Here is a 26,757-nt window from a genome sequence, read left to right on the forward strand (position 1 = left end):
CTACACTTATGTACACCGGCATCTGCAGCTTAGGGGTGGAGCAGCTGTACCATCCCGAGTTCTCCATCCGCAGCCCACTCATGACCACCGTCACCAGCCCCACTCCATCACTGATCTCCACTGAAGCTCCATCCAGCACCGCAGACACCGCAGACACCGCAGTAATGCACACACCACCCAGTTTACACCAGCGGACCGCGCCCTCACCACGGTAAACACAGCTGATGGAGACGCTGCCCTGCTCAGAGCCCGACACATGCTGACCAATCACAGACAGAACTGGAGGACCTGTGCGGAACACAACAACTATCAGCTCTGCCGGTGAGAGTGGTCGAGCTCAAGCGCATCAAATGAACAGCCAATGAGAAGGAGGGGGCGGGGCATGTCTGATACTAGAGAGTATTTGATTGGTCAGAAGATTTAATGAGAGACTGAAGTATGAGGAGACGACAAAAGAATGTTGATGCATTTAGGAGGAAGAGACAAACATGGGGTGGCACGGTGGCGCAGTGGTTAGCACTGTGGCCTCACAGCAAGAAGGTCGCTGGTTTGAGTTCCGGCTGGGCCAGTTGGCGTTTCTGTGTGGAGTTTGCAGTGGGCAGGTTATAGAGACCAAAACAAACAGACATTCAGACAGGGAACGCACAAAGCAGAATAACTGACTTTAGCATCGTTTCTCAGATTAACAAGCACGATTCTTAAACATCTGCCAACATACCATAGTAGTTTAACGCTTTAGAAGAGTCAGAAGCTTTAATCCTGCCTCCATAGACACTCTCACCTGCTGTGACCTCCAGGTAAAAGCGAGCATGTGGGTCCAGAGCTCCAGGAATCTGCACAGCCGCACCAGTACAGTCCAGAGCGCTGCACATCATCCAAGCGCACCGTGAAGACGTGGCCTGAGCGGTCGTCTGAGATCAACACTGATTTATGCTGATAGCGATGATCTGAGAACTCCACATATTTACTCAACGCCGCCAGGTATCCATAACTCAGGTATTTGTGTGCTAGCTCATATTTCTGGGCATACAGACATGGAATAATAATGGACCGTCCACGCTGAACTGACGCACGGCTCACTGAAATCACGTCTTGACCACCTGAAAGGAGGACAATATAGATCAAAAATGCTGAAATCAAACACTCTAACATGTTTACATTTATTTAGTAATCAAAATAAGGTTCTGATGGTGTCAAATGTTCTGACTGCAATTAACTGTTGATGCTTTTATCATGATGTATATGCTATTAAGCTTTAGAAAAGATTCCTTTAACAGGTGTAACAGCCTAAATATTATTGATGTATTGTATTATTACACATACAGTACATTCAGAGTAAACAATTACAGTGCAAAAGGGTTATAAGTTTGGACTTATATATGTTTGGACTGTGGGGGAAACCGGAGCACCTGGAGGAAACCCACGCCAACACAGGGGAGAACATGCAAACTCCACACAGAAACACACACTGACCCAGCCGGGACTCAAACTAGCGACCACTGAGCCACCCAATCACCCTTAACTACTGTGGTTACAAATCAAATAGAAACCAGCTAGATAAAACTCAAACAAAAACACTCTGATGAACCCTTCATTGACTAGTATTTCTGCAATCTTCTGGATGAACATTAATATGAATAATTGTTCTCACCTGAGAGTTTGAGGCAGATGAAGATGAAGAGCAGACGCTGCGGCTCCATTTCTGTCTCATCATGTGAAGTTTATTGGCACTGAATGTCCACATTTCTCCAGTTCCTCTTTTATTTCTGACCCGCTCTCCCGCACTAATGTCAGAGTATTTGTGGTCTGAATGTCAAAACTGCTTCTTTTTATAGCAACTGTTCGGTCAGATGAAGCACAGTGATGCATTCCCTCGACTAAAACTGCAGGACATTTATATTTTACCCAAATATTCTAATTCTGTTATTGTTTCTGCTGTGATTTAGTGTTTTCCAGAGCTCTCCGAGTATTTATACTTCACAAAATGCTTTATCTACTCAGAGTTTGTCTCTTGTTTTGAGTCCAAATATCTCAAAATTCTTAAATCAGTCAGCATTTTCTAGACAAGCACAAAGTATAGTGCTGTTTCAGAAATAATGAGTCAAAATAAAGAGAGTTTCTGCTTAAAACAAGCAGAATCATCTGACAGTGGGCTAAGAAACGATGTAGTTTTGGCTTTGATATGTTTATTTTGCTTCCTCCACTGTCAGATTATTCTGCTTGCTTTAAGGAGAAACTCACTTCATTCTGACTCATTATATCTGAACACAACACTATACTTGTGCTGGTCTAGAAAATACTTCTTGATTTAAGAGTTTTTAGATATTTGGACAAGAAATAAGACACAAACCATATGCCGAGCTGACAACAGAGCATGTTTACCTATAACACATCATCAGTCGGACATATTGGAGAGCAGAACACCTCAGAATTGACTGAATCTCACATGTATTGATTACTGCTGATGAAAATGATAAACTATTGTCATGATTTGGGCTGATCAGTCAGACCAGAAAGCCTATTTAAAACTCTAGAATACATCTCTTATCAAATCTTAATACTTCATAAGCATTTCGAGCATGTCAAATGAGCCGATCCTCACGCCTCTATGATGATCTGATGCGGAGATATAGCTGATGATAAATGGTTGCTAGGTTAGTGTGTTTAGTTGCTATGGAGTTGAGGTATCGAAGCATCTTGCCAGCATGAACAACATAACTCAATGCTCATTATAAAGACTTTGGTCTCTGTTATTTATTTTTAAAGTGCAGTGGTTTGTCTTCATCATGTATTATTATTTTGCCTTCTGTCTTGTTGTCCAGCTCAGTGGTCAACTGCTTTAATGAGTAAATAAACCAAATGCAAATCTCCACAATATCATCTTCTGTGTTCAGATGTGTTTTTCTTTTTTGTAAGAGAGCGAGCGCACTTTAACACACACACACACACACTGATGCCTTTTACTCTACAGTGCGTTTCCAGTGCTTTCTGAAAAACGAGAATTGAGCAGTTTCACACCCACGGCTTTTCCACTTCAGCAGACCCTCATGAGGTCAAAGACAGACGGATTGAACACACAGCGCTGTCTGGATAACACACATGTAGAGCACAGGGCATTCACCACTGTATGGATGCAAGTAAAACAAGTTAAAATAAAAAAGACACAACACGTTTATATTAAATGCCTGATCAATGTTCCTCATAAGATATATGATATTAATATCACAGTGTGTGTATCTGCAATAGCCACATCACAGGATTAGATTATTTATTAAAGATTAAGAGATATTGCTAAATATTATTATTTGTAATGGTTTATACAGTGACGATCATGTTATTTTACATTTGATTGTTCAATTTCTGTTCTTGAATGCTGTTAGACTCCTCAGAAAAGCAGAAATCATTGTTTATTTGTTTATTTTTGCTTGTAATTAGTTCTAATTGATGCAGATCCACTGCACAGAAAAGCACTTGATCATCCCAGTTTACTGAAATCTACAAAAAGCAATTCAGATCATCTGGTGAGATTATATTGCAATATATATCACAGTAAAACAAGACATGGCAATGTCAGATTTACCAATATCGTGCAGCCCTAATACAATTGAAGCATATTTAATGTTTTTATTATTAAAAAAAAAGTAATTTCTATAATGTACATGTCTTCAGCATCTCCTCAACGCATAACAACACACACACACATATATATATATATAAATACTGTATATACAGCTGAAGTCAGAATTATTAGTCCCCCTTTGAATAATTTTTTTCTTTTTTAAATATTCCCCAAATGATGTTTAACAGAGCAGGTCTGTCTGATAATATTTGTTCTTATGGAGAAAGTCTTATTAGTTTTATTTCGGCTAGAATAAAAGCAGTTTTTAATAGTTTTAAACTCATTTTAAGCTCAATATTATTAGCCCCCTTCAGCAATATTAGTGTTGGATTGACTCCAGAATAAACCACTGTTATACAATGACTTGCCTAATTACCCTAACTTTACCCTAATTACCCTAGTGAAGCCTTTAAATGTCACTGTAAGCTGAATACTAGTGTCTTGAAGAATATCTAGTCTAATATTATGTGCTGTCAGCATGACAACGAGAAAATAAATCAGTTAATAGAGATGAGTTATTAACACTTGCATGTGCAGAAATGTGCTGAAGAAAATATCCTTTCTGTTAAACAGAAATTGGGGAAAATAAATAAACAGGGGGCTAATAACTCTGACTTCAGCTGTATATATATTGGGTTTGTACACTTGCTTTAACCATGAATTTAGTGGTAAAACTCCACACAGTAACACAAACTGACCCAGCCGAGGCTCAACCAGCGACCTTCTTGCTGTGAGGCGACAGCACTACCTACTGTGCCACTGCGTCGCCCCAAACTGACTAAATAACATTACAAATAGGAGTTTAATTAATACAACATTTAAATCAGTACATGAGAGTATCATGGATGCTTCAGCCACTGATGACCTCTTCATTTGTCCTGTTTTTGCCTATTAAAATTAATAAAAACAAAAATGATTTTGCTGTTTGTTCAGACTCCTTATTTAAAATGAGCTGAATCAACTCAAGTCTTGAGTTATTTGGGGGATAACTTAATAGTTTTATGTTCAATCACTCCAATGATGAGTTAATTTGTGAGGAAGACTGAAATGCTTACAGTGTAATACAGGGGTCACCAAACTTGTTCCTGGAGGGCCGGTGTCCTGCAGATTTTAGCTCCAACCCTAATCAAACACACCTGAACAAGCTAATCAAGGTCTTACTAGGTATACTACAAACCTCCAGGACCGAGACTGGTGACCCCTGGTATAATATATAAACTTCACACTTACAGTGTAATATATAAACTATGAACACACACATACACACGCACACACACACACACACGCACACACACACGCACGCACACACACACACACGTGCACACACACACACACACACACACACAGTAAAAAGTACCTGAATGTTTTGTGTAATCCCAGTCATGGGTGTTTCATGTTGACTCTTTGCTTTTCCCCCTTGAACACATTTGGATTAAACACATCAGTTCTAACAGGAACAACATTATTTCACTACATTATTTGTTAAAGCTGAAACATTACCTGCCTGATCGCTCTGTTTTATTTCAGACATGATCTCATACAGGTTTTCAGATGTGTCCTCAGTGTTGTGCCCATTCTCCTACAAACAAATGAAATGAATGAGTGAGCTAATTATCAATAATCAGAATATTATCAGCAGTGAGAGCTACAGCAGATCATCACAGGTGTACCTGATCGTTTTCAGACATGACTTATAATCAGTGATATATATATATATACATATACAGTGATATAATAGATGATGGATGCAGATGTAGATGAATGCTGCAACATTATTAAACCGTACCTGCTGCTTTAGATGAACACCAGACATACACACATAGAGGTCAGACTCAGCTGCTTTGTTTGTCCTTTTTTCCTAAAGACATCAAATGAATGAATGAATGAATGAATGAATGAATGAATGAATGAATGAATGAATGAATGAATGACTGAATGAATGACTGAATGAATGAATGAATGAATGAATGAGTGAGTGGTGTATGATGACAGTGCTGCTCAGTGATGTGCAGATGATGATCACTGTACTATCAGAGCGTCATTACTGTAATACTGCTGATGAGGATCTGCTGTGTGCCTTCAGGAGGATCTGCACTGTCAGCTGTGTGTCCTGCAGAAGCACACATGCGCACACACACACACACACACACACACACACACACACACACACACATGTATGTACCCCAGAAGACGTTAGTGGTCCTCAGTGCATCAGTACGTGACTCACGTGTGTGTCTCCTGACTCTGGTCAGTGTACAGACTCCGCAGATCAGCAGCAGCAGAGCCACACACACACACACAGCAGCAGAAGAGCCCACCGCTTCTCCACTCCAGCTGAAAGAGAGAGTTATAATCTTAGTCATCTGAGTTTACCACAGTAAAAGCAAAGATCAGTGTTTGCAGGGCTGACATCAACTCTCACACACATCTCTGTGACCTGTGCTCAGTGTGTGTGTGTTTGTGACCTGTGCTCAGTGTGTGTGTGTGTGTGACCTGTGCTCAGTGTTGTTGTATTCTCCTGCTGGGTCGTTCTTCTTCACTGTGATCTGAACCGGTATCTGCGTGTTCTGGTCTGTGCAGTAATACCAGCCGCTGTGTGTGGTCTGCAGGCTCTTCATGGTGACGTTCAGAACTCCTGCTGTTCTGCTGAGGGTCACGTCTGCTTTATTCAGCGTTCCTCTGTGTTTCTCCACACAGGATCCTCCAACGCTGCACCAGTGTGAAGCTCCGGTGCACAGAAGAGTCACGTCGGACCCTTCAGACACGGACACACTCTGACTGGACACATGCAGAGCTGACGGGCCTACACACACACACACCGCAGAACACACACACCACAGAACACACACACACTTCTTTCCTTCAGTAGAACAGAACAGTCTTAAAGGGCAGCGATCATGAAGGAAACACTTTAATAACACAGTTAACTCTCTGAAACGGACCCTTGTAGGCTTTGATCAGGCTTAGATGTAGAACAGCAGTGTGTGTGTTGTCAGTGCTGTGTGCTTCAGTGTGTGTGTGTGTTCAGTCTTCTGTCAGTCTATGTCGCTCCTGTCTCTGTTCATCTAGAACTCCACATCTATAATCCTCTTAGTCTATGCTGACATTATCTTCAGCAGCTCAAACACTCTAATGGCTAATGGACAAACGGCTGCTTCTCACTCAGGGCTGCTGTTTATGCTAATGAGATGGAGAGATGATGGGCACTAGTGGGCGGGGCTTTCCCCCTCTGATGACACGTATAAAGAGAGAATGTCAATCAAAGTGTTTCAGCATCAAGTCTGATTATAATGAACACAGTTAGCTCATGTTGAGCATTAGAGGCTGCTGGAGACACTCACACACTGCTGACTGTGTTTAACCCCTTACAGAAGTGATTTCTGCATAACAGCTGATGTTTAAAGGTGATTGTGAGTACCTTCAGTAACAGTGATGTCGAATCCAGCGTGCAGATCGGGCCCGTATTTCTCCACAGCGCACCAGTATCTCCCCGAGTCTGCAGATCTAGCATCCGATAGGGTCAGTGTGAAGAAATGCTGCTCTCTGTGCTCCACAACACACACACGTCTGCTGGACACAGTCCCACTGAACAGCCACAAGTCTCCAGAAGACACGTACTTCCTGAATCCCACCAACTCCTTAGCGTACACACACGGGATGGTGATGTTCTGATGTTCGCCAACGCTAACTTTACTGACTGTGGAGATGTCTTCAGCTCCTGTGGGGGAAAGTAGAAGTATAATCAGTGTTGAGGAAGAGACACAAGAAAATGTGTTGCAATTAATTACAGAATTAAAACTGTATTTAAATTAATTTCTAATGATTATGTTACTTTAGGGACCTTATTTGACTCCGCAACCCAGTACTGGGAAACACCCATACACACTCATTCACACACACACTCATACACTACGACCAATTTAGTTGATTAATTCCCCTATAGCGCATGTGTTTGGACTGTGGGGGAAACCGGAGCACCCGGAGGAAACCCACGCCAACACGGGGAGAACATGCAAACTAAAAATACTGGGAACTAATGCTGCACAATACTGGGAACTAATGCTGCACAATACTGGGAACTAACGCTGCACAATACTGGGAACTAATGCTGCACAATACTGGGAACTAATGCTGCACAATACTGGGAACTAATGCTGCACAATACTGGGAACTAATGCTGCACAATACTGGGAACTAACGCTGCACAATACTGGGAACTAACGCTGCACAATACTGGGAACATCTAACATTGTGATTTTTTTATTCTGCAATTATATATTGTGATTTGTAGAGAATTTCACTAGAGGAATTGAATAACTATTTGGCAAGAACTCATCATTTTAGATGGATTGGGATGATTCTGTTGGGGAGTGCATATGCAGAACAATAATCTTCAAGCTCAAATGAGCCTCAAACAAGCATAGATACATTCAATAAAGAAAATAAACAACAAATAAACAGTGTTTAATGTTTTCTGAGAGGGCTAACTGTATTCAGCATTCAGTAATTGAATAATCAAATGTAAAATAATACTGTTTAGTCTTCATTTTATAAACAATTCAATAAAACTAATCGTTGTTAATTTGTCAAAGGTACAGACGGTACAATTTCTTACACCAGAATGCTTTAAAAACCCTCAGGCAGTCACAGAACTCAGAAAACACTAGCAAAATGATCAATTATAATCCAGATTCAACATTTTTACTACTTACAGTTCTATACAACCTAATAAACAACCTATACTTTTGTGTTGTGTGTATTTTCATGCATCACAATCGATAAATACAATCAAGATAAAGTGTTTCCCGAGTCTAACAGCATTCAAGTACAGTAACAATGATAAAAATACAAATACTTCAATAAAATCAATCAAAGTTCAGGTAACAAATGGTACAATTCTTCATACCGGAGTGTTTTTAAAATCATTATACTATAACAGGCATCAAAAACACATGCAAATATTCAATTATAATCCAGACTCGACATTGCACATTCTGTGATGCGCCTACTGCGAATGAAGACTGCGATATCAATGCTGAAACTATATATTATGCAGCCCTAATTCAAGGCTTTAACAATGTAGGTTTTTGTCATTTATTCCTTCGTTTAATCTAAAATGTAATAATAATAATACTATATTTCATTTTTAATTCACTTTTCTAAAACCCAATGCGCTACAGCAACAGTGAGAATAAAACATGCACTAAAATACAAGGCTTCAACACTGATGAACAATCATAAACACTTTAGAAATATCAGGAATCTACAGATGCAATCTTAATGAGGAGTTATTAACATCCTCTCAAAACTAGCCAGAGTGGACGTGCTCCTGACAGAATGATGGGCATTAATGTAGTCATTTAGGCTTTTTGCTGTTAATTGTGGGTTATTTGAATGTAAAAAGGCACACTGTAAAAAGCCATTAGTTACTTCACTTTAAAAAGGTCAGTAAACCTGTTTTCTTAAACGCCACAAGCTGATTTGACTCTAAAACGTCAGTAAACCCATTAGCTTTTCAGAATTATGCACACAGTTTAAGTCGGCTAATTGCTTTTTAAAGTGTAGATGTCCATTTCTATCTTAAATGAGTAACACTAGTTTTTACTGCCAGTTTAGACTTTTATTTCCCTAAATAAAGAGTAAATTCTGAATATGTGCTTTAGCTTTACCTGAGGTGTGTGTGAGGAGCAGCAGCAGGAGAGCCCACATCTTCATCTTCATCTTCATGCTAATGTAACGTAATGTAATGTGCATTTCTATGGTCTGGGAGTGCAGGACTGATGTGTGTGTTTGCATTACTGATGTGTGTGTGTGTGTGTGTGTGTGTGTGTGTGCGATATGCATCAACTTTACTGCTATCTCTAAAGCTGCTTCCTGCTGAAATGATGCGAGGGTCTTCATTGTGTCTGATCAGACTGCAGATAACCCCCTGCACTTCATTAGTCTGCAGACACGAGTGTGTTTCAGTAATGCAGAATGCATCGTTTGTGGTTTTTAAAGTTTTCACATGCAGGTATTGTTCACAACATGTCTGAATACTGATGGAAACGGCACAGATGCTGTTAATAGTGCAATACACATGCATGACCTACTCACTCAGAGTACAGTCATAATCAGGACAGCGTGGTGAACGTCTTGTGTAAGTAAAGTGTTAGAGATGATATTATCAGTCATTTGGTCTTAAGGATATCTATAATCTAGAGTCTGCACAACAGAGATAGAATCTGCATTCAGAAGATAGAAACGTCTCCTCATGCTTCAGTTTCTCATCAAATCTACTGACCAATCAAATGCTCTCTAGTGTCTGACATGCCCCACCCCTTTCCTCTCACTGGCTGTTCATTTGATGCGCTTGAGCTCAACCACTTTCACTGGTAAAGCTGTGAGAAAACTAAACGCTATTGGCTGATTTTTCAAAAGGGGAGGAGCCATCTCTTCATGATTCAGGTCAGATTAGGTCAAACAGCAGATAAAAGCGCACATTTAAAGAGTCCCCTATGATGAAGATCACCTTTCACAAGCTGTTTGGACAGAACTGTGTGTAGTATAGCGTGTCTACAGTCATACTAGTGCGATACATTTCTTGATGTTAAAATAGGATCCAAATCCCTCCCATTTTGACACCGACCGCAACGTGACGTAGGAGTGTAGTTTCCCCGCCCACCGAACTGATTGACAGCTGCGTATTAACATGTCTCCATAGCAATGTGTATAATCATATCAACTAGACAGGCTGTGCACAAAGCAAGCAGGATTAAAAGATCTGTTGAGCGCTCTGTGATCATCAACAAACGTGATCAAATGTGACTGATTTACAAGTTTAACCCGTTTCTTAACGTTGTGTGTTTGATCACGGTTGTCTTTAATATAGAAACGTACTGCGCATGTCTGTATGCATAAAGCCTGATGTATACTGCAGTGTCAAATACAATACTCTGAACATCTTTCAATAATGAGCTAAACCTGCTCAACATCTTCTCATGAGAGGCTTAAAGATTCCTGGAACCCTTGACTACTTTACAGACGTTAACAGATCTGTGTGTTGAGCCTCGATTAAGACAACATTAGCACATGCTAGCTTTAACAGTGGGGAAAACAGGATCATTTTGTCAGCTATTTTCATCTTCCGGGCTTTAAATCATTATCGGGGCGGGATCAGTGGCGTGTAGCGCTCAGGCTAAAACAACTGAAACCCTGCGAACAGAACTGGAGAAGAGAGCGCTCTTATTCTCACAGCCGTCAGTCAGCGCCCGCTCTCTGCAGTGTATCAAGAAGAAATAAAGAGAAATTGATCTTGTTTAATGTTGGTGTTTCTGCGGCTCCTCTACACAATGCCTACACAATGTGGTCTCCCATCCAGACACTGCCCAGGCTCAGCCCTGCTTAGCTTCAGTGAGGGAGCGCTCTCGGGCTGCAGGGTGATATGGCTGTGCCACTTGACTTGGCACGCTCGCCATTGTACTGTTATTTACAACCACAGGGGTCGACGCTGAGTATGTTAACTGTCATGACAAAATAAGAATGAAGAAGTCAGCGAGTTGCATGGTGGAGATGCTAAAGGAATGAATATAATCATATATCACGTGAGTTAGCTGTAGATACATTTAGAGAAAACTCATTAAGCATGATCTCTGGTGAGGGTTTCCACCATCTAGCCAACAACATCTCACTGTGACATCTCGACTGTTCAATAGGATCTCGATAACTGCAAGCCACGCCTCTAATTTACTACAAGCCACACCCCTTCATGCTACACCCCCTGTCCTGCAGTCTGCACACAGATACACTCACACTGGATGTATTGAATATGTATTGGATGTATTGGCAGATGGTTAAGACTCAGTAGTGTGTGCTTGTAGTGTTTAAGTGTATGAGTGTGTACTGTAATAGTCTGCATTTCATGTGCTGTTGTTTTTGGCAGTGCTCTATGGGATTTCATTTAAACTCTTTAAAATCCATTTGGAAAATAATAAATGAGAATTAAACTAGAGAAGAGCAGAGAGATGAACACAGATGTGATCTCCACAGAGCAGTCACAGACTCACCGTCACGCCGCCTGAGGAGGAGTACTTCACCTTCCTCTGGGAAACCGAAAAACAACAGAGGAAAACATGATCAGTGTTGCTCAATAAAGAGTGAATAAACCTCAGACACTGCTTCATGAAGTGTAGAGCAGCGACAGAGAGATGAATCTGCGCACACACACACACACACACACACACACGCGCACACACACACACACACACACACTCCAATATAGAGGAATTAAACCCCCATTGAAGAGCAGCGTGAGGAGAGTTACTTCTGCAACTGAATGCATTACAATATTGAGTTACTCCCTAATAAAGTGGCTAGTTGTGTTACTCAGTTAAGCTTTTATAGTGAGTAGAGTATCACGATATTATGAAAATCTGATATTGTGATGTTTTATTGATCTGTAATAAATACTGTGATATGAACACAGCTTCAGAACAGGGTTTATTCGCTCTGTTTGACTCTTTTTTGGAAAGTTGTAACAGTATTTAGATACAGACATTTAATAATCACAATGCTTTTCTCACTTTGTCTTTTCTTGTTTCTAGTCCAAATATCAAAAATATCTCAGATCAAGTAAAAATATTGTTTAGTTTTCCCCGTCAGAAGAATGAAGTGAAAATTATGTGTTTTTTACTTGTTTTAAGGAAGTAGGGTAGGTGAAATAATCTTGATTTCACTTCTAAATGTAGATAGTTTGACCAGAAATAAGAGAAACATTCTAAGTAAATGTTTTTTTTGTTGCATAAATCATATTAATTCCATATAAATACAGTGATTAAATACAATCCTGTATCTCCTGGTCAACTCTAATTCAGACTGGACATTGCAGATGTTTGTGATGTGACTATTGTGGATGCACACATTGGGATATCGATGCTGAACCGATATACTGTGCAGTCCTAATGTTGAGTAATGCGTTACGTCACTGTTGAGTTATTGTCCTTACCTGTCTGAGGCTTGATCTCTTTCAGAACCTGCAGGGGTTTCCTTCTTTTATTACCAGAGGAGCTCTGCAATGAACAACACACTGAATAACCTTCATTTACCTTTAAAAACACACCAGTAAATGATAATGCAGGATAACGTTATCTTCTGAGAACTTCCTGAGCCAGATACAGATATACAGATGTGCCAGTATATACAGATGACTGAACATTTAAAGCAGTGTGTCTTTTAGTCTAATTAGTGCAGTAAAATCAGTGTGCATTGAGACTAGACTGCATGGAGATGTTGAACAGATTCAGGAATTTTTCACAGTATTCCTTATAATATTTTTTCTTCTGGAGAAAATCTTAAGTGTCTTATTTCGGTTAAAATAAAACCACTTCTTAATCTTTTTTAAAGCCATTTTAAGAGCAATATTGTTATCCAAATTATTTTTTTTTCACAGAATAACTGCAAAAATACACCATTTACAACAAGAACTACTGTATACACATATACAACTAAGAAGAGTACATTTTGATTGAGATTCTGGACTGATGAACTGAGTTGTAATAACCTCCAGGTTAACTCTTGAAATGGATCTACTGTTCACAGCTCAGTGTCTGCTTTAAACATTATTTACTATCATTTTGACTGATTTAGTTTACTAGATAGATTAATGTTACCCAGATTATTTTATTGCTGTTTTCCCACAGTAGACAATAATATTCTTAGCCTATGCATCAACTTGTGTGGGACTGCTGTAGTTTCCATTTTTTCCGAGTGCACTCAGTGCAGTATAACAGAAGTTAATAGTGATGAAGGCGGGACTCGTGACAGTTGGCATCCGCATTCACACTGAATCAACCACAAAAACCCAGCTAATATTAATCTTACAGTGTATGAGTTCAGAATGTTAGAATGTTTACATATTAACCTGACATCAACGCAAAACTAGAGCGTTTACTGAAGCTGAACCACGTCAACGCATTTTCCCGCCAAATTGCAATGAGGGTTTAAAAAGGCGGCTAAATGCAGAGTAAACACTATAACTCATGACAGCTGACTGAAAATGAAGGCAATGTTCAGAAAATACAAGTGAAATGAGCACACGTTTTAGAAACTTACGTCAAAGGCACAATATCCCAGATCCTTCAGCTGAACGAGCTCCAAACAAAGTCAAAACCATCTTCCGGTGTGGTTTTGAACGAATCGACTCAGTGAACGACTCTATTGACTCGTGAACACAGCTACAGCTAACGAACACATCTTAATCTACAGCTATGGCTTGTACTTATTATTACTAATTTTATGCATTAATTGATCAATTTTACTATGTTTCTCAAAATATTTTAGAACTCTTTAATAAAAAAACGTAACCTTGGACCACGAAAGCAGTCATATGTGTACATTTATCATTTACAGCTGTAATGTAAAGCATTTTAAATGATTCTTTCAATCTAATATAATGATCAACAACAGTTATGGTTATTATCAGTGTTGAAAACAGCTAAATCAAACTGTGATGCGTGATTTTATTCATCAGGGTTCACAAGTAGACAGAAATGTCAAAAGAATATCATTTATTTGAAATAGAAATATTTCTGGGGTACATTTCTGGAAATATTTTTGGTACATTATTATTATTATTATTATTACAAATGCATTTAATATTTTGGTCAATTTCAATATAGATGCATTCCTGATGAAGTCCTTCAACAATATGATCACATTTATTATTATTATCATATAAAAATAAACATGGGTGTAGTCACACACACACACACACACACACGCACGCACGCACGCACACACACACACAGCTGCCTGAGCCAATAATACTGTCAAAATAAGGGCCCTTCATCATGTGCTACAGGCAAATACACAACACTTCATCACACAGACACACAATAACACACTCCAGAACGGTCAATCATGCAGGAATTGGCATTAAAAATCATGATATCATCAGAAAATAGAACATCTGCTTCTCTTATCAACATTAAAGTCCTGTTTTAACAATCCTTCATTTAGAAAACATCTACACACACATACATATTTATATATATTTCACTTCATAAGCAAGGCATATTGTGTTTGTTTATCACTTTACAGATAAGCAATGCGATTGTCATTATCGTTTACATGGCTGCTTTCTCCATTCTTAATTAATCAGCATTAAAGGAACAATAAAATATTTCCAACAATATAATATTATATATTTAAAAAGGAAAAAGGCCGTTTTTACAAAGGTAGAGAGCTGATATGTGCTTGAGAACGAGTGAGACGTCCAACAGCAGCATCGACACACTCCTCTGAGGAGTCCTGCGTCCCAAATCACACCCCACACCCTCGCTCCATACTTCCTACAGTCATATAGTCCACTTGAAATGAATGCACTACTGAGTGCACTTAAGAGAAGCGGTTTTGTTTGTGTTGATCTTCTCGCTCAGACCCTGTGATAGTTATTTAACACTGTCTATTAGTAATGAGAGAGATGTCTGTCATGTGCACAAACATCACTCATTTATTTTGAAACACTGATAGAGTTGAGCTTTAGTCGCCATCTAGTGGTCAGATGTCTGAATTGCATCATGGGTGTTTCTAGCTGTTGAGTGTGCATGTGTTGTACCCTCATTACTGCAGTGCATTGTGGGATTGATTGAGCGCACTGCATAATGTATTCTCATTATTTAGCCTGACATGTTTACTGCTCCAAAATATGTTCAATGTTTCTTAAAAGTAAGTATAATGTGTTCAATGGGGAGGAACAGTTGTTGATTAACCCAGAGATTTAAACAGTGCAGATATTAACGCAGTGATCATGACACTGTCATATTTTCATCCAAGGTTATCACACCGACAGACTCTCCCACCGGCTCATGCCTAGCAGTACGTCACGCTAGCGCATACACACTTGAATGAGCGTGTACTGTTAAGGATATAGGGGTGATTTGGGATACAGCCGCAGTCTGATTGTCCAGGTCAGAGGTCAGAGGTCAGGGTCAGGATCAGTGAGCAGAGCAGCAGCAGCACACACACACTGATGGAGACGCCGCCGGAGGAGCGAACGCTGGAGAGCTGCAGCTCCGAGCTCAGGAAGGCAGACAGAGGGACGTGAGACACCAGCGTCGGGCTGCCCGAGTTAATGAGGGAGTCGATCTTCTCTGCTTCCTTACTGCAGGCTTCAATCTGCACACACACACACACACACACACACACACACACACACACACACACACACACACACATATATTCAGCTCAAATAGACCAGGGACTCCTCGCAGACGACTGGGATATTTTTAGCCACTCTGAGGAACATCTGGAGCGAATGATGCAAGAGCACGAAATCCTGAGGAGGAGGAGACGCTGCTGTACAAGTACACTACACTACTGAGACACACTCACTAACTCACCTACTAGAATACAGTCACTACCTAAACTACTGCAATAGTCAATAACGACACTACACTACTAGAATACAGTCACTAACTACACTACATGATTAAAACAGGCACTAACTACACTACTAGAGTACACTTATTATACTACACTACTACAACTCCAGATCAGAAAGGCTGTGACAGTATGGGAAACAAATAAAAAAGACAGCAGTGATTTCCAGATGTACTCTGGCTTGTGTTAGACAATATGAACACACAATACTTGATGTTTAGTCTGCTCAACTTGATTTAATTTATAAATCTCCATCCTCTCCTGTCAGTCAGACCTGCAACAAAGGTGTTACAGGAGCAGTTTAGGGCAGTGATCAGGTGAACTGCTGATGTGCTAATGATGTGACACAGGTGATGTCTACAGGTGAGTGTGATTATGATCTGCTACTAAAGCAGCATCAGTAAAGGTCTAGTCCTTTAGGAGCAGAGATGGGTCGAGGATCGCCAGTTTGAGCACAAATACGAGAGGAAATGAGTGAACTGATTAAACACAATGGTCCTCAGAGAAAGAGAGGAAGACATGTGGATATTTCACCTTCAACAGTGCAGAACATCATTAAAGATTGAAGAATCTGGAGGAGTTTCAGTGTGTAAAGGACAAGAGCGCAAGCCTAAGCTGAACAACAGTGACCTTCGACCCCTCAGGGGGCGCTGCATCAAGAATCCTCACTCATCTATGAGCCAGATCAGCACATGGGCTCAGGACTACTACGGTAAAGTACCACAATACAGAGTCACATCCACAAACCACAAACACCAGAGATAACTGTACTGTGCCAAAAGGAAGCCCTATGTTAACAGTGTCCAGAAGAACTTCTCTGGGCTTGGACGCATCTGGGATGGACCATCACACAGTGGAGACGTGTACTGTGCTCAGATGTACTGTGCTCAGATGAAGCAGTGTTTCAGGTGTATTTGTGGAGAAATGGACGCCGTGTGCTCCGGACCAAAGAACAAAAGGATCATGCAGACTGTTACCAGCAACATGTCCAGTAGCCAGGGTCTGTGATGGTCTGGGGTTGTGTCAGTGCTCCTAGCAAAGGTAACCTGCTCTTCTGTGATGCTCCATTAATGATGAACAGTACAGAGAGATTCTGGAGCTCAATATGCTGCCTTCTTCTCCAGACGCCCATGCAGAGTTCAACAAGACAATGCAGAACCACATTCAGCACACATTACAGAGTCCTGCTGCGGAGGAAGAGGATACAGCTACTGGACTGGCCTGCCTGCAGTCCCGACCTGTCTCCAATAGAGAACGTGTGGTGCATTTCGAAGCACAAAATGTGACAACAAGAACCCTGTATTGTTGCCCACCTTAAGACTTGTTTGCAGGAAGAATGGGGCAGAATTACCCCTGAAACACTTCAGCAGTCGCTGTCTTCAGTCCCTAAACGTCTGTAGGTGTTGTGAACAGGAACAGCAACATTACAGAGTGGGAAACGCTCCACTGGTACATTTTACTGATCCACATTTTCTGAAATGTGTTGCAGGAACCAAGATTGGAATCCGTGTTTATTTATAAACTAAAACACATTTAATAATGTTCACTGTGTCGTCTGCAGTAAATCAGAGTAAATCTGGGAATCGCTGCTTTCTTTTTTAATGGTGTTTTCCAGACTGTCCCAAACGTCTCTAGTTAGGGTATAGGGTATAGTGGTTGGTTTGGTTAGGGTATAGTGACTCACTAAACTACACTACTAGACTACAGTCAATATCTAATGTAGACTAGATTACAGATGGAGAGCTAATCTCTAATACTGCTGTACTGTAATGGCTGATCTCAGACCTGCAGTGGTGTGGATGTTGTCTATAGTGCTGTATTGTAAGGGCTGATCTCAGACCTGCAGTGGTGTGGATGTTCTCTATAGTGCTGTATTGTAAGGGCTGATCTCAGACCTGCAGTGGTGTGGATGTTCTCTATAGTGCTGTATTGTAAGGGCTGATCTCAGACCTGCAGTGGTGTGGATGTTGCCTATATAGTGCTGTATTGTAAGGGCTGATCTCAGACCTGCAGGGGTGTGGATGTTGCCTATATAGTGCTGTATTGTAAGGGCTGATCTCAGACCTGCAGTGGTGTGGATGTTCTCTATAGTGCTGTATTGTAAGGGCTGATCTCAGACCTGCAGGGGTGTGGATGTTCTCTATAGTGCTGTATTGTAAGGGCTGATCTCAGACCTGCAGTGGTGTGGATGTTGTCTATATAGTGCTGTATTGTAAGGGCTGATCTCAGACCTGCAGTGGTGTGGATGTTCTCTATAGTGCTGTATTGTAAGGGCTGATCTCAGACCTGCAGTGGTGTGGATGTTCTCTATAGTGCTGTATTGTAAGGGCTGATCTCAGACCTGCAGTGGTGTGGATGTTGCCTATATAGTGCTGTATTGTAAGGGCTGATCTCAGACCTGCAGTGGTGTGGATGTTCTCTATAGTGCTGTATTGTAAGGGCTGATCTCAGACCTGCAGTGGTGTGGATGTTCTCTATAGTGCTGTATTGTAAGGGCTGATCTCAGACCTGCAGTGGTGTGGATGTTGTCTATAGTGCTGTATTGTAAGGGCTGATCTCAGACCTGCAGTGGTGTGGATGTTCTCTATAGTGCTGTATTGTAAGGGCTGATCTCAGACCTGCAGTGGTGTGGATGTTGTCTATAGTGCTGTATTGTAAGGGCTGATCTCAGACCTGCAGTGGTGTGGGCTGCTGGTCTACAGGAGTGATGAGGATGATGATCTCCGAGTCGATGCTCAAATAACCGAAGATGTCGCACTGAGGAACAGAAACGTGCAGACGCAGGATCTTCAGGATGTCATGGAGCGACACTGGCTGATCCCGGTTCAGCTGAACACACACACAGTGTAAATATCAAAACACATCACACACTCTCAGCACAGAAACATCCTTCCTTTATTTAAATCCTGAACCCTATAATAACAGTAATAAAGGGAGCACTGCATTATTACTGCAGCACTGCTGACCATCACCGCTGTCTTACATTTAATATTCATTCAGAATTCACATCTCATTTCATATTCATACACTGAAAACTCATAAACTATAATAAAGTGCAGTGCTGCAGCGGCTGATGTAAACACTGCTGTTCAGGAGAAATGAGTGTGTGTGGGAATAAAGCAGCACACACTGATCAACACTGCCACCTGCTGATGCTCTGAGCTCACTGCATCTGCATATCACACACAGACACACACACATTCTCACACACACACACTACCTTGGCAAAGATGTTCATCTGTGCTTTATTCCAGAGGATCCGCAGCATTCCTGCACACACCGGACAGCAGGCGCCTACACACACACACACACACACACACAGACACACACACACACACAGCTTCATCAGCACTCAGATTTAATGTAAATGACATGCTCTTTATGCAAATACAAGACCACACAAAGGTAACGCTGCTCCTAAAGTCTGTTTGAGGGGTTAAATAACTCACACACTGATGACAGTTATTATTATTATTATTATTATTATTATGAGTACTCATGTGAATAAACTATTATTAATGTATTAATATAATCTAGACGGCTGGTCAGAAGCTTAAATAATCCAGACTGGGCATGCTTTAAATGAGTTTATCTGCTAAACAGTAATGAAGTGTGTGTGGTTCTAGTGAAGTGTGTGTGGTTTTAATTAAGAGTGTGCGTGGTCCTAGTGAAGAATGTGTGGTTCTAGTGAAGTGTGTGTGGTTCTAGTGAAGTGTGTGTGGTTCTAGTGAAGTGTGTGTGGTTCTAGTGAAGAGTGTGTGGTTCTAGTGAAGTGTGTGTGGTTCTAGTGAAGAGTGTGTGGTTCTAAGTGAAGTGTGTGTGGTTCTAGTGAAGAGTGTGTGGTTCTAGTGAAGAGTGTGTGGTTCTAGTAAAGTATGTGTGGTTCTAGTGAAGTGTGTGTGGTTCTAGTGAAGAGTGTATGGTTTTAATTAAGAGTGTGTGTGGTTCTCGTGAAGTGTGTGTGGTTCTAGTGAAGTGTGTGTGGTTCTAGTGAAGTGTGTGTGGTTCTAGTGAAGAGTGTGTGTGGTCCTAGTGAATGTGTGGTTTAAGTGAAGAGTGTGTAGTTCCAGTAAAGTGTGTGTGGTTCTGGTGAAGAGTGTGTGTGGTCCTAGTGAATGTGTGGTTCTAGTGAAGAGTGTGTGGTTCTAGTAAAGTGTGTGTGGTTCTAGTGAAGTGTGTGTGGTTCTAGTAAAGTGTGTGTGGTTCTAGTGAAGTGTGTGTGGTTCTAGTGAAGTGTGTGTGGTTCTAGTGAAGAGTGTGTGGTTCTAGTTAAGTGTGTGTGGTTCTACTGAAGTGTGTGTGGTTCTAGTAAAGTGTGTTTGTTTCTGGTGAAGAGTGTATGGTGAAGTCTGTGTGGTTCTAGTGAAGTGTGTATGGTTTTAATTAAGAGTGTGCGTGGTCCTAGTGAAGAATGTGTGGTTCTAGTGAAGTCTGTGTGGTTGCTGTGAGGTGTGTGTGGTTCTCTGACCTGGTGGTGTGATGGGTTGGCAGGCGTCGCTGGCCAGCGGTGGACAGGGAACAGCGTTACAGCCGGAGTCAGAACCGAACTCAGACTCCACCCCGACTGCATGACAGCGGCCCTGATAATCCACCGCCACACGCTCCGAGAACGCTTCACACACTGTAGAGTACGACTCGCCGTTATGAGCACACACCTCACGGGGACGGCGGCACGCATCCTGCGCACGCACACACACACACACACACACACAAAAACACACGTCTGAGCACATCTGAGCACAGCAGCAGAGAAACACACACACGCACACACACACACATAACCCCAGCTGTGCAGTGAGTGTGTGTTGCTGTTATGCACCTGGCAGGGTCCGCTGTACGCCAGTGTTTTCCCGCGCAGGTTCAGCACACACAGGTTTGCGTGCTCCATGTTGTCGGTGTCACACACAGGATCCAGCAGCTTCTGATCACAGCTGGATGGACGCGACACACACTCGTACTGAGGACACGGGAATTCCGACAGATCCGTCAAACACACCTGACGCCTGGGGACACACCTGCCCACCCACACACACACACACACGCACACACACACGCACACACACACACACACACACACAAACACGCACGCACACACGCACGCACACACACACACACACACTCCTCATCAGTCTTAAACACTTCAGTGATCAGAGATGATGTCTGTAATATGTATGAGTGAAACAGAACAGTGTTGAACAGCACACTACAGAGTGAACACTACAGAGTGCACACTAGACGCTGAGCTCTCAGCATCATGAAAGCCCCTCGCTCAGATGTTTAACATCAAGGCTTTCACCATTTTATCATCTTGTTTACAAAGGAACAAACATTTCCTTTGAAAAGCGGGCCAAGAAGACCTTACGCAAGTGTGTGTTACGCAAGACAGATGTGGACACACACTTGACGGAGGAGAAGAAGAGCTGCACAAACACACTCACATATAATAACTCAACATTACCATGAGAAAGATCAGGAGGAGGGAGAGATCTGAACACGGACACGGCAAAACAAACACACACACACACACACACACACACACACACACACACACACAATCTCATACACGCACTCATAAACACACACGCACACACACCTGCATGGATGCACAAACACACTCACACACACAATCTCATACACGCACTCATAAACACACACGCACACACACCTGCATGGATGCACAAACACACACACACACACACACACGCACACGCACACACACACAATCTCATACACGCACTCATAAACACACACGCACACACACCTGCATGGATGCACAAACACACTCACACACACAATCTCATACACGCACTCATAAACACACACGCACACACACCTGCATGGATGCACAAACACACACACACACACACACACACGCACACGCACACACACACAATCTCATACACGCACTCATAAACACACACGCACACACACCTGCATGGATGCACAAACACACACACACAGGTTTGTGTTTGTCTGGTCAGGCTGGTTTTGGAGGAAGAGGCACACATATTGAGGAAACTGAAGGACAGCTGAACAAACACTGAGTGTGTGTGTGAAGAGGAAACGCGCGCGCACACACACACTGAGACTGTCTGGACTTACAGATTCAACAAAAACATCAATGCTGAGACTGAAGCTCACACTCAACAAATACAGCGAACACACCAGACCAGCTCATATGTGTGAGGGAGTGAGGGAGTGTGTATAGTTTGTATCTGTGTGTATAGTGTATACATTGTGTGTGTGAGTACAGTGTGTGTGTATAGTATATGTGTGTGTGTTTATATAGTGTGTGTAGAGTATATGTGTGTGTCTATGTGTGTGTTTATATAGTGTGTGTATTGTATATGTGTGTGTGTTTATATAGTGTGTGTATTGTATATGTGTGTGTGTTTATATAGTGTGTGTATTGTATATGTGTGTGTTTATATAGTGTGTGTATTGTATATGTGTGTGTTTATATAGTGTGTGTATTGTATATATGTGCGTGTGCGTGTGTGTTTATATAGTGTGTGTATTGTATGTGTGTGTGTATAGTGTGTGTGTGTTTATATAGTGTGTGTATTGTATATGTGCGTGCGTGCGTGTGTGTGTGTGTGTGTGTGTGTGTGTGTGTGTGTGTATATGTGTTTATATAGTGTGTGTATTGTATATGTGTGTGTTTATACAGTGTGTATTGTATGTGTGTGTTTATATAGTGTGTATTGTATATGTGTGTGTTTATATAGTGTGTATTGTATGTGTGTGTTTATATAGTGTGTATTGTATGTGTGTGTTTATATAGTGTGTATTGTATGTGTGTGTTTATATAGTGTGTATTGTATGTGTGTGTTTATATAGTGTGTGTATTGTATGTGTGTGTTTATATAGTGTGTATTGTATGTGTGTGTTTATACAGTGTGTATTGTATGTGTGTGTTTATATAGTGTGTATTGTATATGTGTGTGTTTATATAGTGTGTGTATTGTATATATGTGCGTGTGCGTGTGTGTTTATATAGTGTGTGTATTGTATGTGTGTGTGTATAGTGTGTGTGTGTTTATATAGTGTGTGTATTGTATATGTGCGTGCGTGCGTGTGTGTGTGTGTGTGTGTGTGTGTGTGTGTGTGTGTATATGTGTTTATATAGTGTGTGTATTGTATATGTGTGTGTTTATACAGTGTGTATTGTATGTGTGTGTTTATATAGTGTGTATTGTATATGTGTGTGTTTATATAGTGTGTATTGTATGTGTGTGTTTATATAGTGTGTATTGTATGTGTGTGTTTATATAGTGTGTATTGTATGTGTGTGTTTATATAGTGTGTATTGTATGTGTGTGTTTATATAGTGTGTGTATTGTATGTGTGTGTTTATATAGTGTGTATTGTATGTGTGTGTTTATACAGTGTGTATTGTATGTGTGTGTTTATATAGTGTGTATTGTATATGTGTGTGTTTATATAGTGTGTGTATTGTATATGTGCGTGTGTGTGTGTTTATATAGTGTGTATTGTATATGTGTGTGTTTATATAGTGTGTGTATTGTATATGTGCGTGTGTGTGTGTTTATATAGTGTGTATTGTATGTGTGTGTTTATATAGTGTGTGTATTGTATGTGTGTGTTTATATAGTGTGTGTATTGTATATGTGCGTGTGTGTGTGTTTATATAGTGTGTATTGTATGTGTGTGTTTATATAGTGTGTGTATTGTATGTGCGTGCGTGTGTGTTTATATAGTGTGTGTATATTGTATGTGTGTGTTTATATAGTGTGTGTATTGTATGTGTGTGTTTATATAGTGTGTATTGTATATGTGTGTGTGTATAGTGTGTTTATATAGTGTGTGTACTGTATATGTGCGTGTGTGTGTGTTTATATAGTGTGTGTATTGTATATGTGCATGTGTGTTTATATAGTGTGTGTAGAGTATATATGTGTGTGTACAGTGTGTGTGTATAGTGCATGTGTGTAGAGTGAGTGTGTGTGTGTATATATATATGTATGTATGTGTGTGTGTGTGTGTGTGCGTGCGTGTGGTGTGTGTGTGTGTGTACCTCTGGTTCCTCTGGCAGGGGTTTGGTGAGCAGGGGTCGAAGCTCCTGCAGGATCCGAACACAAACTGTGAGTCTGTGAATCCCACACAGCGAGCCACACACGCGCTGGGGTACGTGCGCCCGTTACCCGCACACACCGGCACGAAGTGATCCGCACAGCCACACGGCAGACCTGAGGACACACACACACTCATCAAACACCACCACAACACTGTCTGCTGTAGTGTGTGTGTGACAGAGAGCAGTGTTACTGACACACACGCACACACACACTCACCAGTGAAGAGCCGCCGGTCCTCCTCTGAGCTGTCGGAGCGCACACACTGACGAGACGAACACACAGCGTCACCCGCAAAGCAGGAACACGGATTACAGTCCACACGGAAGGATGAGCCGTGACCTGTCAATCACACACACACACACACGCAGAGTTTCTAGGTCTATTGTTACACCACAACTCTTAAATCTGGGTCTGTACTGTTCACATTTTAATAACGTTCATCTTTATAAGTGTGTTTATTTTCTTTTAGTATTTCTCTCTCTCTCTCTCACACACACACACACACACACACACACATACAGTAACAAAGTCACACAGACAGCCTCACACACATAGTGCACACACACACACTCTACAGGTTCAACTTAAACCTGTGTGTGAATCTGCTCTACCAGGCAACACACACACACACATATACACACACACACACATATACACACACACACAGCTATAAAGCGCAGCACATCTGTGTCAAATAAAGCGGAGCCGGCGAGCGCTTCAGAAGTGGAGAGAAAATAAACATGAAAGAAAAGCCAATAAACTCAGTCAGGTTCAAACACTGCGCTGTACACACACACACACACACACACACACACACACACACACACACACACACACACACACACGCACGAGATGAAGACACTCTCTGTGATCAGATGTATTTATCACACATTCATACACACATTTATTTTAACACACACACATGCACACACAGACACAGACACAAGCATATCCACACACTGCTGACACACAACTGTGCTTAACCTCCTTATTACAGTGATCTCTGCATAACAGCCCTGTTTAAACACACAGCACTCTTCCTCCATCTGGACTGATTCTTCCCCCCGCCAGCAGGGGTCAGTGTGCAGAGAAAGGCATGTGTTTGTGTGTGTGTGTGTGTGTGTGTATACACTCACTCCTGCGCTGTCCTGCGATCTGGCAGCTCTTGCTGGTGTCGAAGCAGGGCATCTCAGCGCAGTTCTCCAGCCGGCCGCTCTGACCGCAGACGCAGACCTCGTAGCAGCCCGGCTGAGCACTGTGCACGGGCACCTGCAGACGGGCATCAGCGGGCACCAGGAACTCTGAGGCCTCGCCCAGCTTACAGCCTGGAGGAGCAGACACACACACACACACACACACACACGCACGCACACACGCACACACACACACACACACACACAATGTTTAGGATACACCAATAGTTGATTGATTATATGTCAACTCTGTTGCTGTGTTTTAGACAGTTCATGTGGAGTCTAGTTTAGCATCTGGAGCTCAAATACAAAACGCTGAAAACGTCCTGTTACAGCCAAATCTTTCACCGTCAACACGGTTACCGTCGACTCTGTTATTGTCGATTCTGTTATCATCAACGGTGTTACTGTCGACTCTGTTATCGTAAACTCGGTTACCGTTGACCCTGTTACCGCTGGCTTGTCAACTTTGTTACCGTCAACTCTGTAAACGTTGACTCTGTTACAGTCGACCCGGTTACTCTCGACCCGGTTACTCTTGACCCGGTTACTCTAGACCCTGTTACCCTCGACCCTGTTACCCTCGACCCTGTTACCCTCGACCCTGTTACCCTCGACCCGGTTACCCTCGACCCGGTTACCCTCGAGCCGGTTACCCTAGACCCTGTTACCCACGACCCCGTTACCCTCGACCCCGTTACCCTCGACCCCGTTACCGACGACCCCGTTACCGATGACCCATGTCACCCTCGACCCTGTCACCCTCGACCCTGTCACCCTCGACCCTGTCACCCTCGACCCTGTTACCGACGACCCTGTCACCCTCGACCCTGTCAGCCTCGACTCTGTCAGCCTCGACTTCTGCACCCTCACTTCTGTTACCGACGACTCCGTTACCGACGACTCCGTTACCGACGACTCCGTTACCGACGACTCTGTAAACGTTGACTTTGTTACAGTCTACCCTATTACAGTCTACCCTGTTACCGTCGACCCTGTTACAGTCGACTCCGTTACCGACGACTCCGTTACCCTCGACTCCGTTACCGACGACTCCGTTACCGACGACTCCGTAAACGTTGACTCTGTTACAGTCTACCCTGTTACAGTCGACTCTGTTACCCTGGACTCTGTTACCCTCGACTCCGTTACCCTCGACTCCGTTACCCTCGACTCCGTTACCCTCGACTCCGTTGCCCTCGACTCCGTTGCCCTCGACTCCGTTACCCTCGACTCCGTTACCGACGACTCCGTTACCGACGACTCCGTTACCGACGACTCTGTAAACGTTGACTCTGTTACAGTCTACCCTGTTACCGTCGACTCTGTTACCCTGGACTCTGTTACTGACGACTCCGTTACCCTCGACTCTGTTACCCTCACCGACGACTCTGTTACCGACGACTCTGTAAACGTTGACTCTATTACA

At 42.1% G+C, this 26,757-nt stretch overlaps 2 protein-coding genes across 2 annotated transcripts in view; both read right to left on the reverse strand.

Annotated features, from left to right (window-relative positions):
- Window positions 1–1,085: 1,085 nt before the first annotated feature.
- Window positions 1,086–9,346, reverse strand: si:ch1073-59l16.1 (uncharacterized). Its single transcript, XM_056450411.1, has 9 exons — window positions 9,289–9,346; window positions 7,038–7,337; window positions 6,113–6,422; window positions 5,847–5,953; window positions 5,665–5,729; window positions 5,406–5,477; window positions 5,120–5,198; window positions 4,977–5,035; window positions 1,086–1,100 (listed from the first exon to the last, which is right to left on the reverse strand). Exons 1-9 carry the CDS (start codon window positions 9,344–9,346, stop codon window positions 1,086–1,088), a joined length of 1,065 nt encoding a protein of 354 aa, XP_056306386.1.
- Window positions 9,347–14,148: 4,802 nt separating this feature from the next.
- The window catches only part of reck (reversion-inducing-cysteine-rich protein with kazal motifs), a 39,431-nt gene continuing 26,822 nt past the window's right edge, over window positions 14,149–26,757 (reverse strand). The window contains exons 14-21 of the mRNA XM_056450200.1: window positions 25,272–25,460; window positions 24,352–24,474; window positions 24,075–24,246; window positions 20,856–21,051; window positions 20,505–20,715; window positions 19,257–19,330; window positions 18,710–18,865; window positions 14,149–15,772 (exon numbers count right to left, since the gene is read on the reverse strand). Of these exons, the coding sequence (XP_056306175.1) occupies window positions 15,566–15,772; window positions 18,710–18,865; window positions 19,257–19,330; window positions 20,505–20,715; window positions 20,856–21,051; window positions 24,075–24,246; window positions 24,352–24,474; window positions 25,272–25,460 (1,328 nt within the window). The 3' untranslated portion in view covers window positions 14,149–15,565. The remainder of the gene's footprint in view (window positions 15,773–18,709; window positions 18,866–19,256; window positions 19,331–20,504; window positions 20,716–20,855; window positions 21,052–24,074; window positions 24,247–24,351; window positions 24,475–25,271; window positions 25,461–26,757) is intronic.

The sequence above is a fragment of the Danio aesculapii genome, chromosome 24 (genome assembly GCF_903798145.1).
Source record: "Danio aesculapii chromosome 24, fDanAes4.1, whole genome shotgun sequence".
Lineage (NCBI taxonomy): Eukaryota > Metazoa > Chordata > Actinopteri > Cypriniformes > Danionidae > Danio > Danio aesculapii.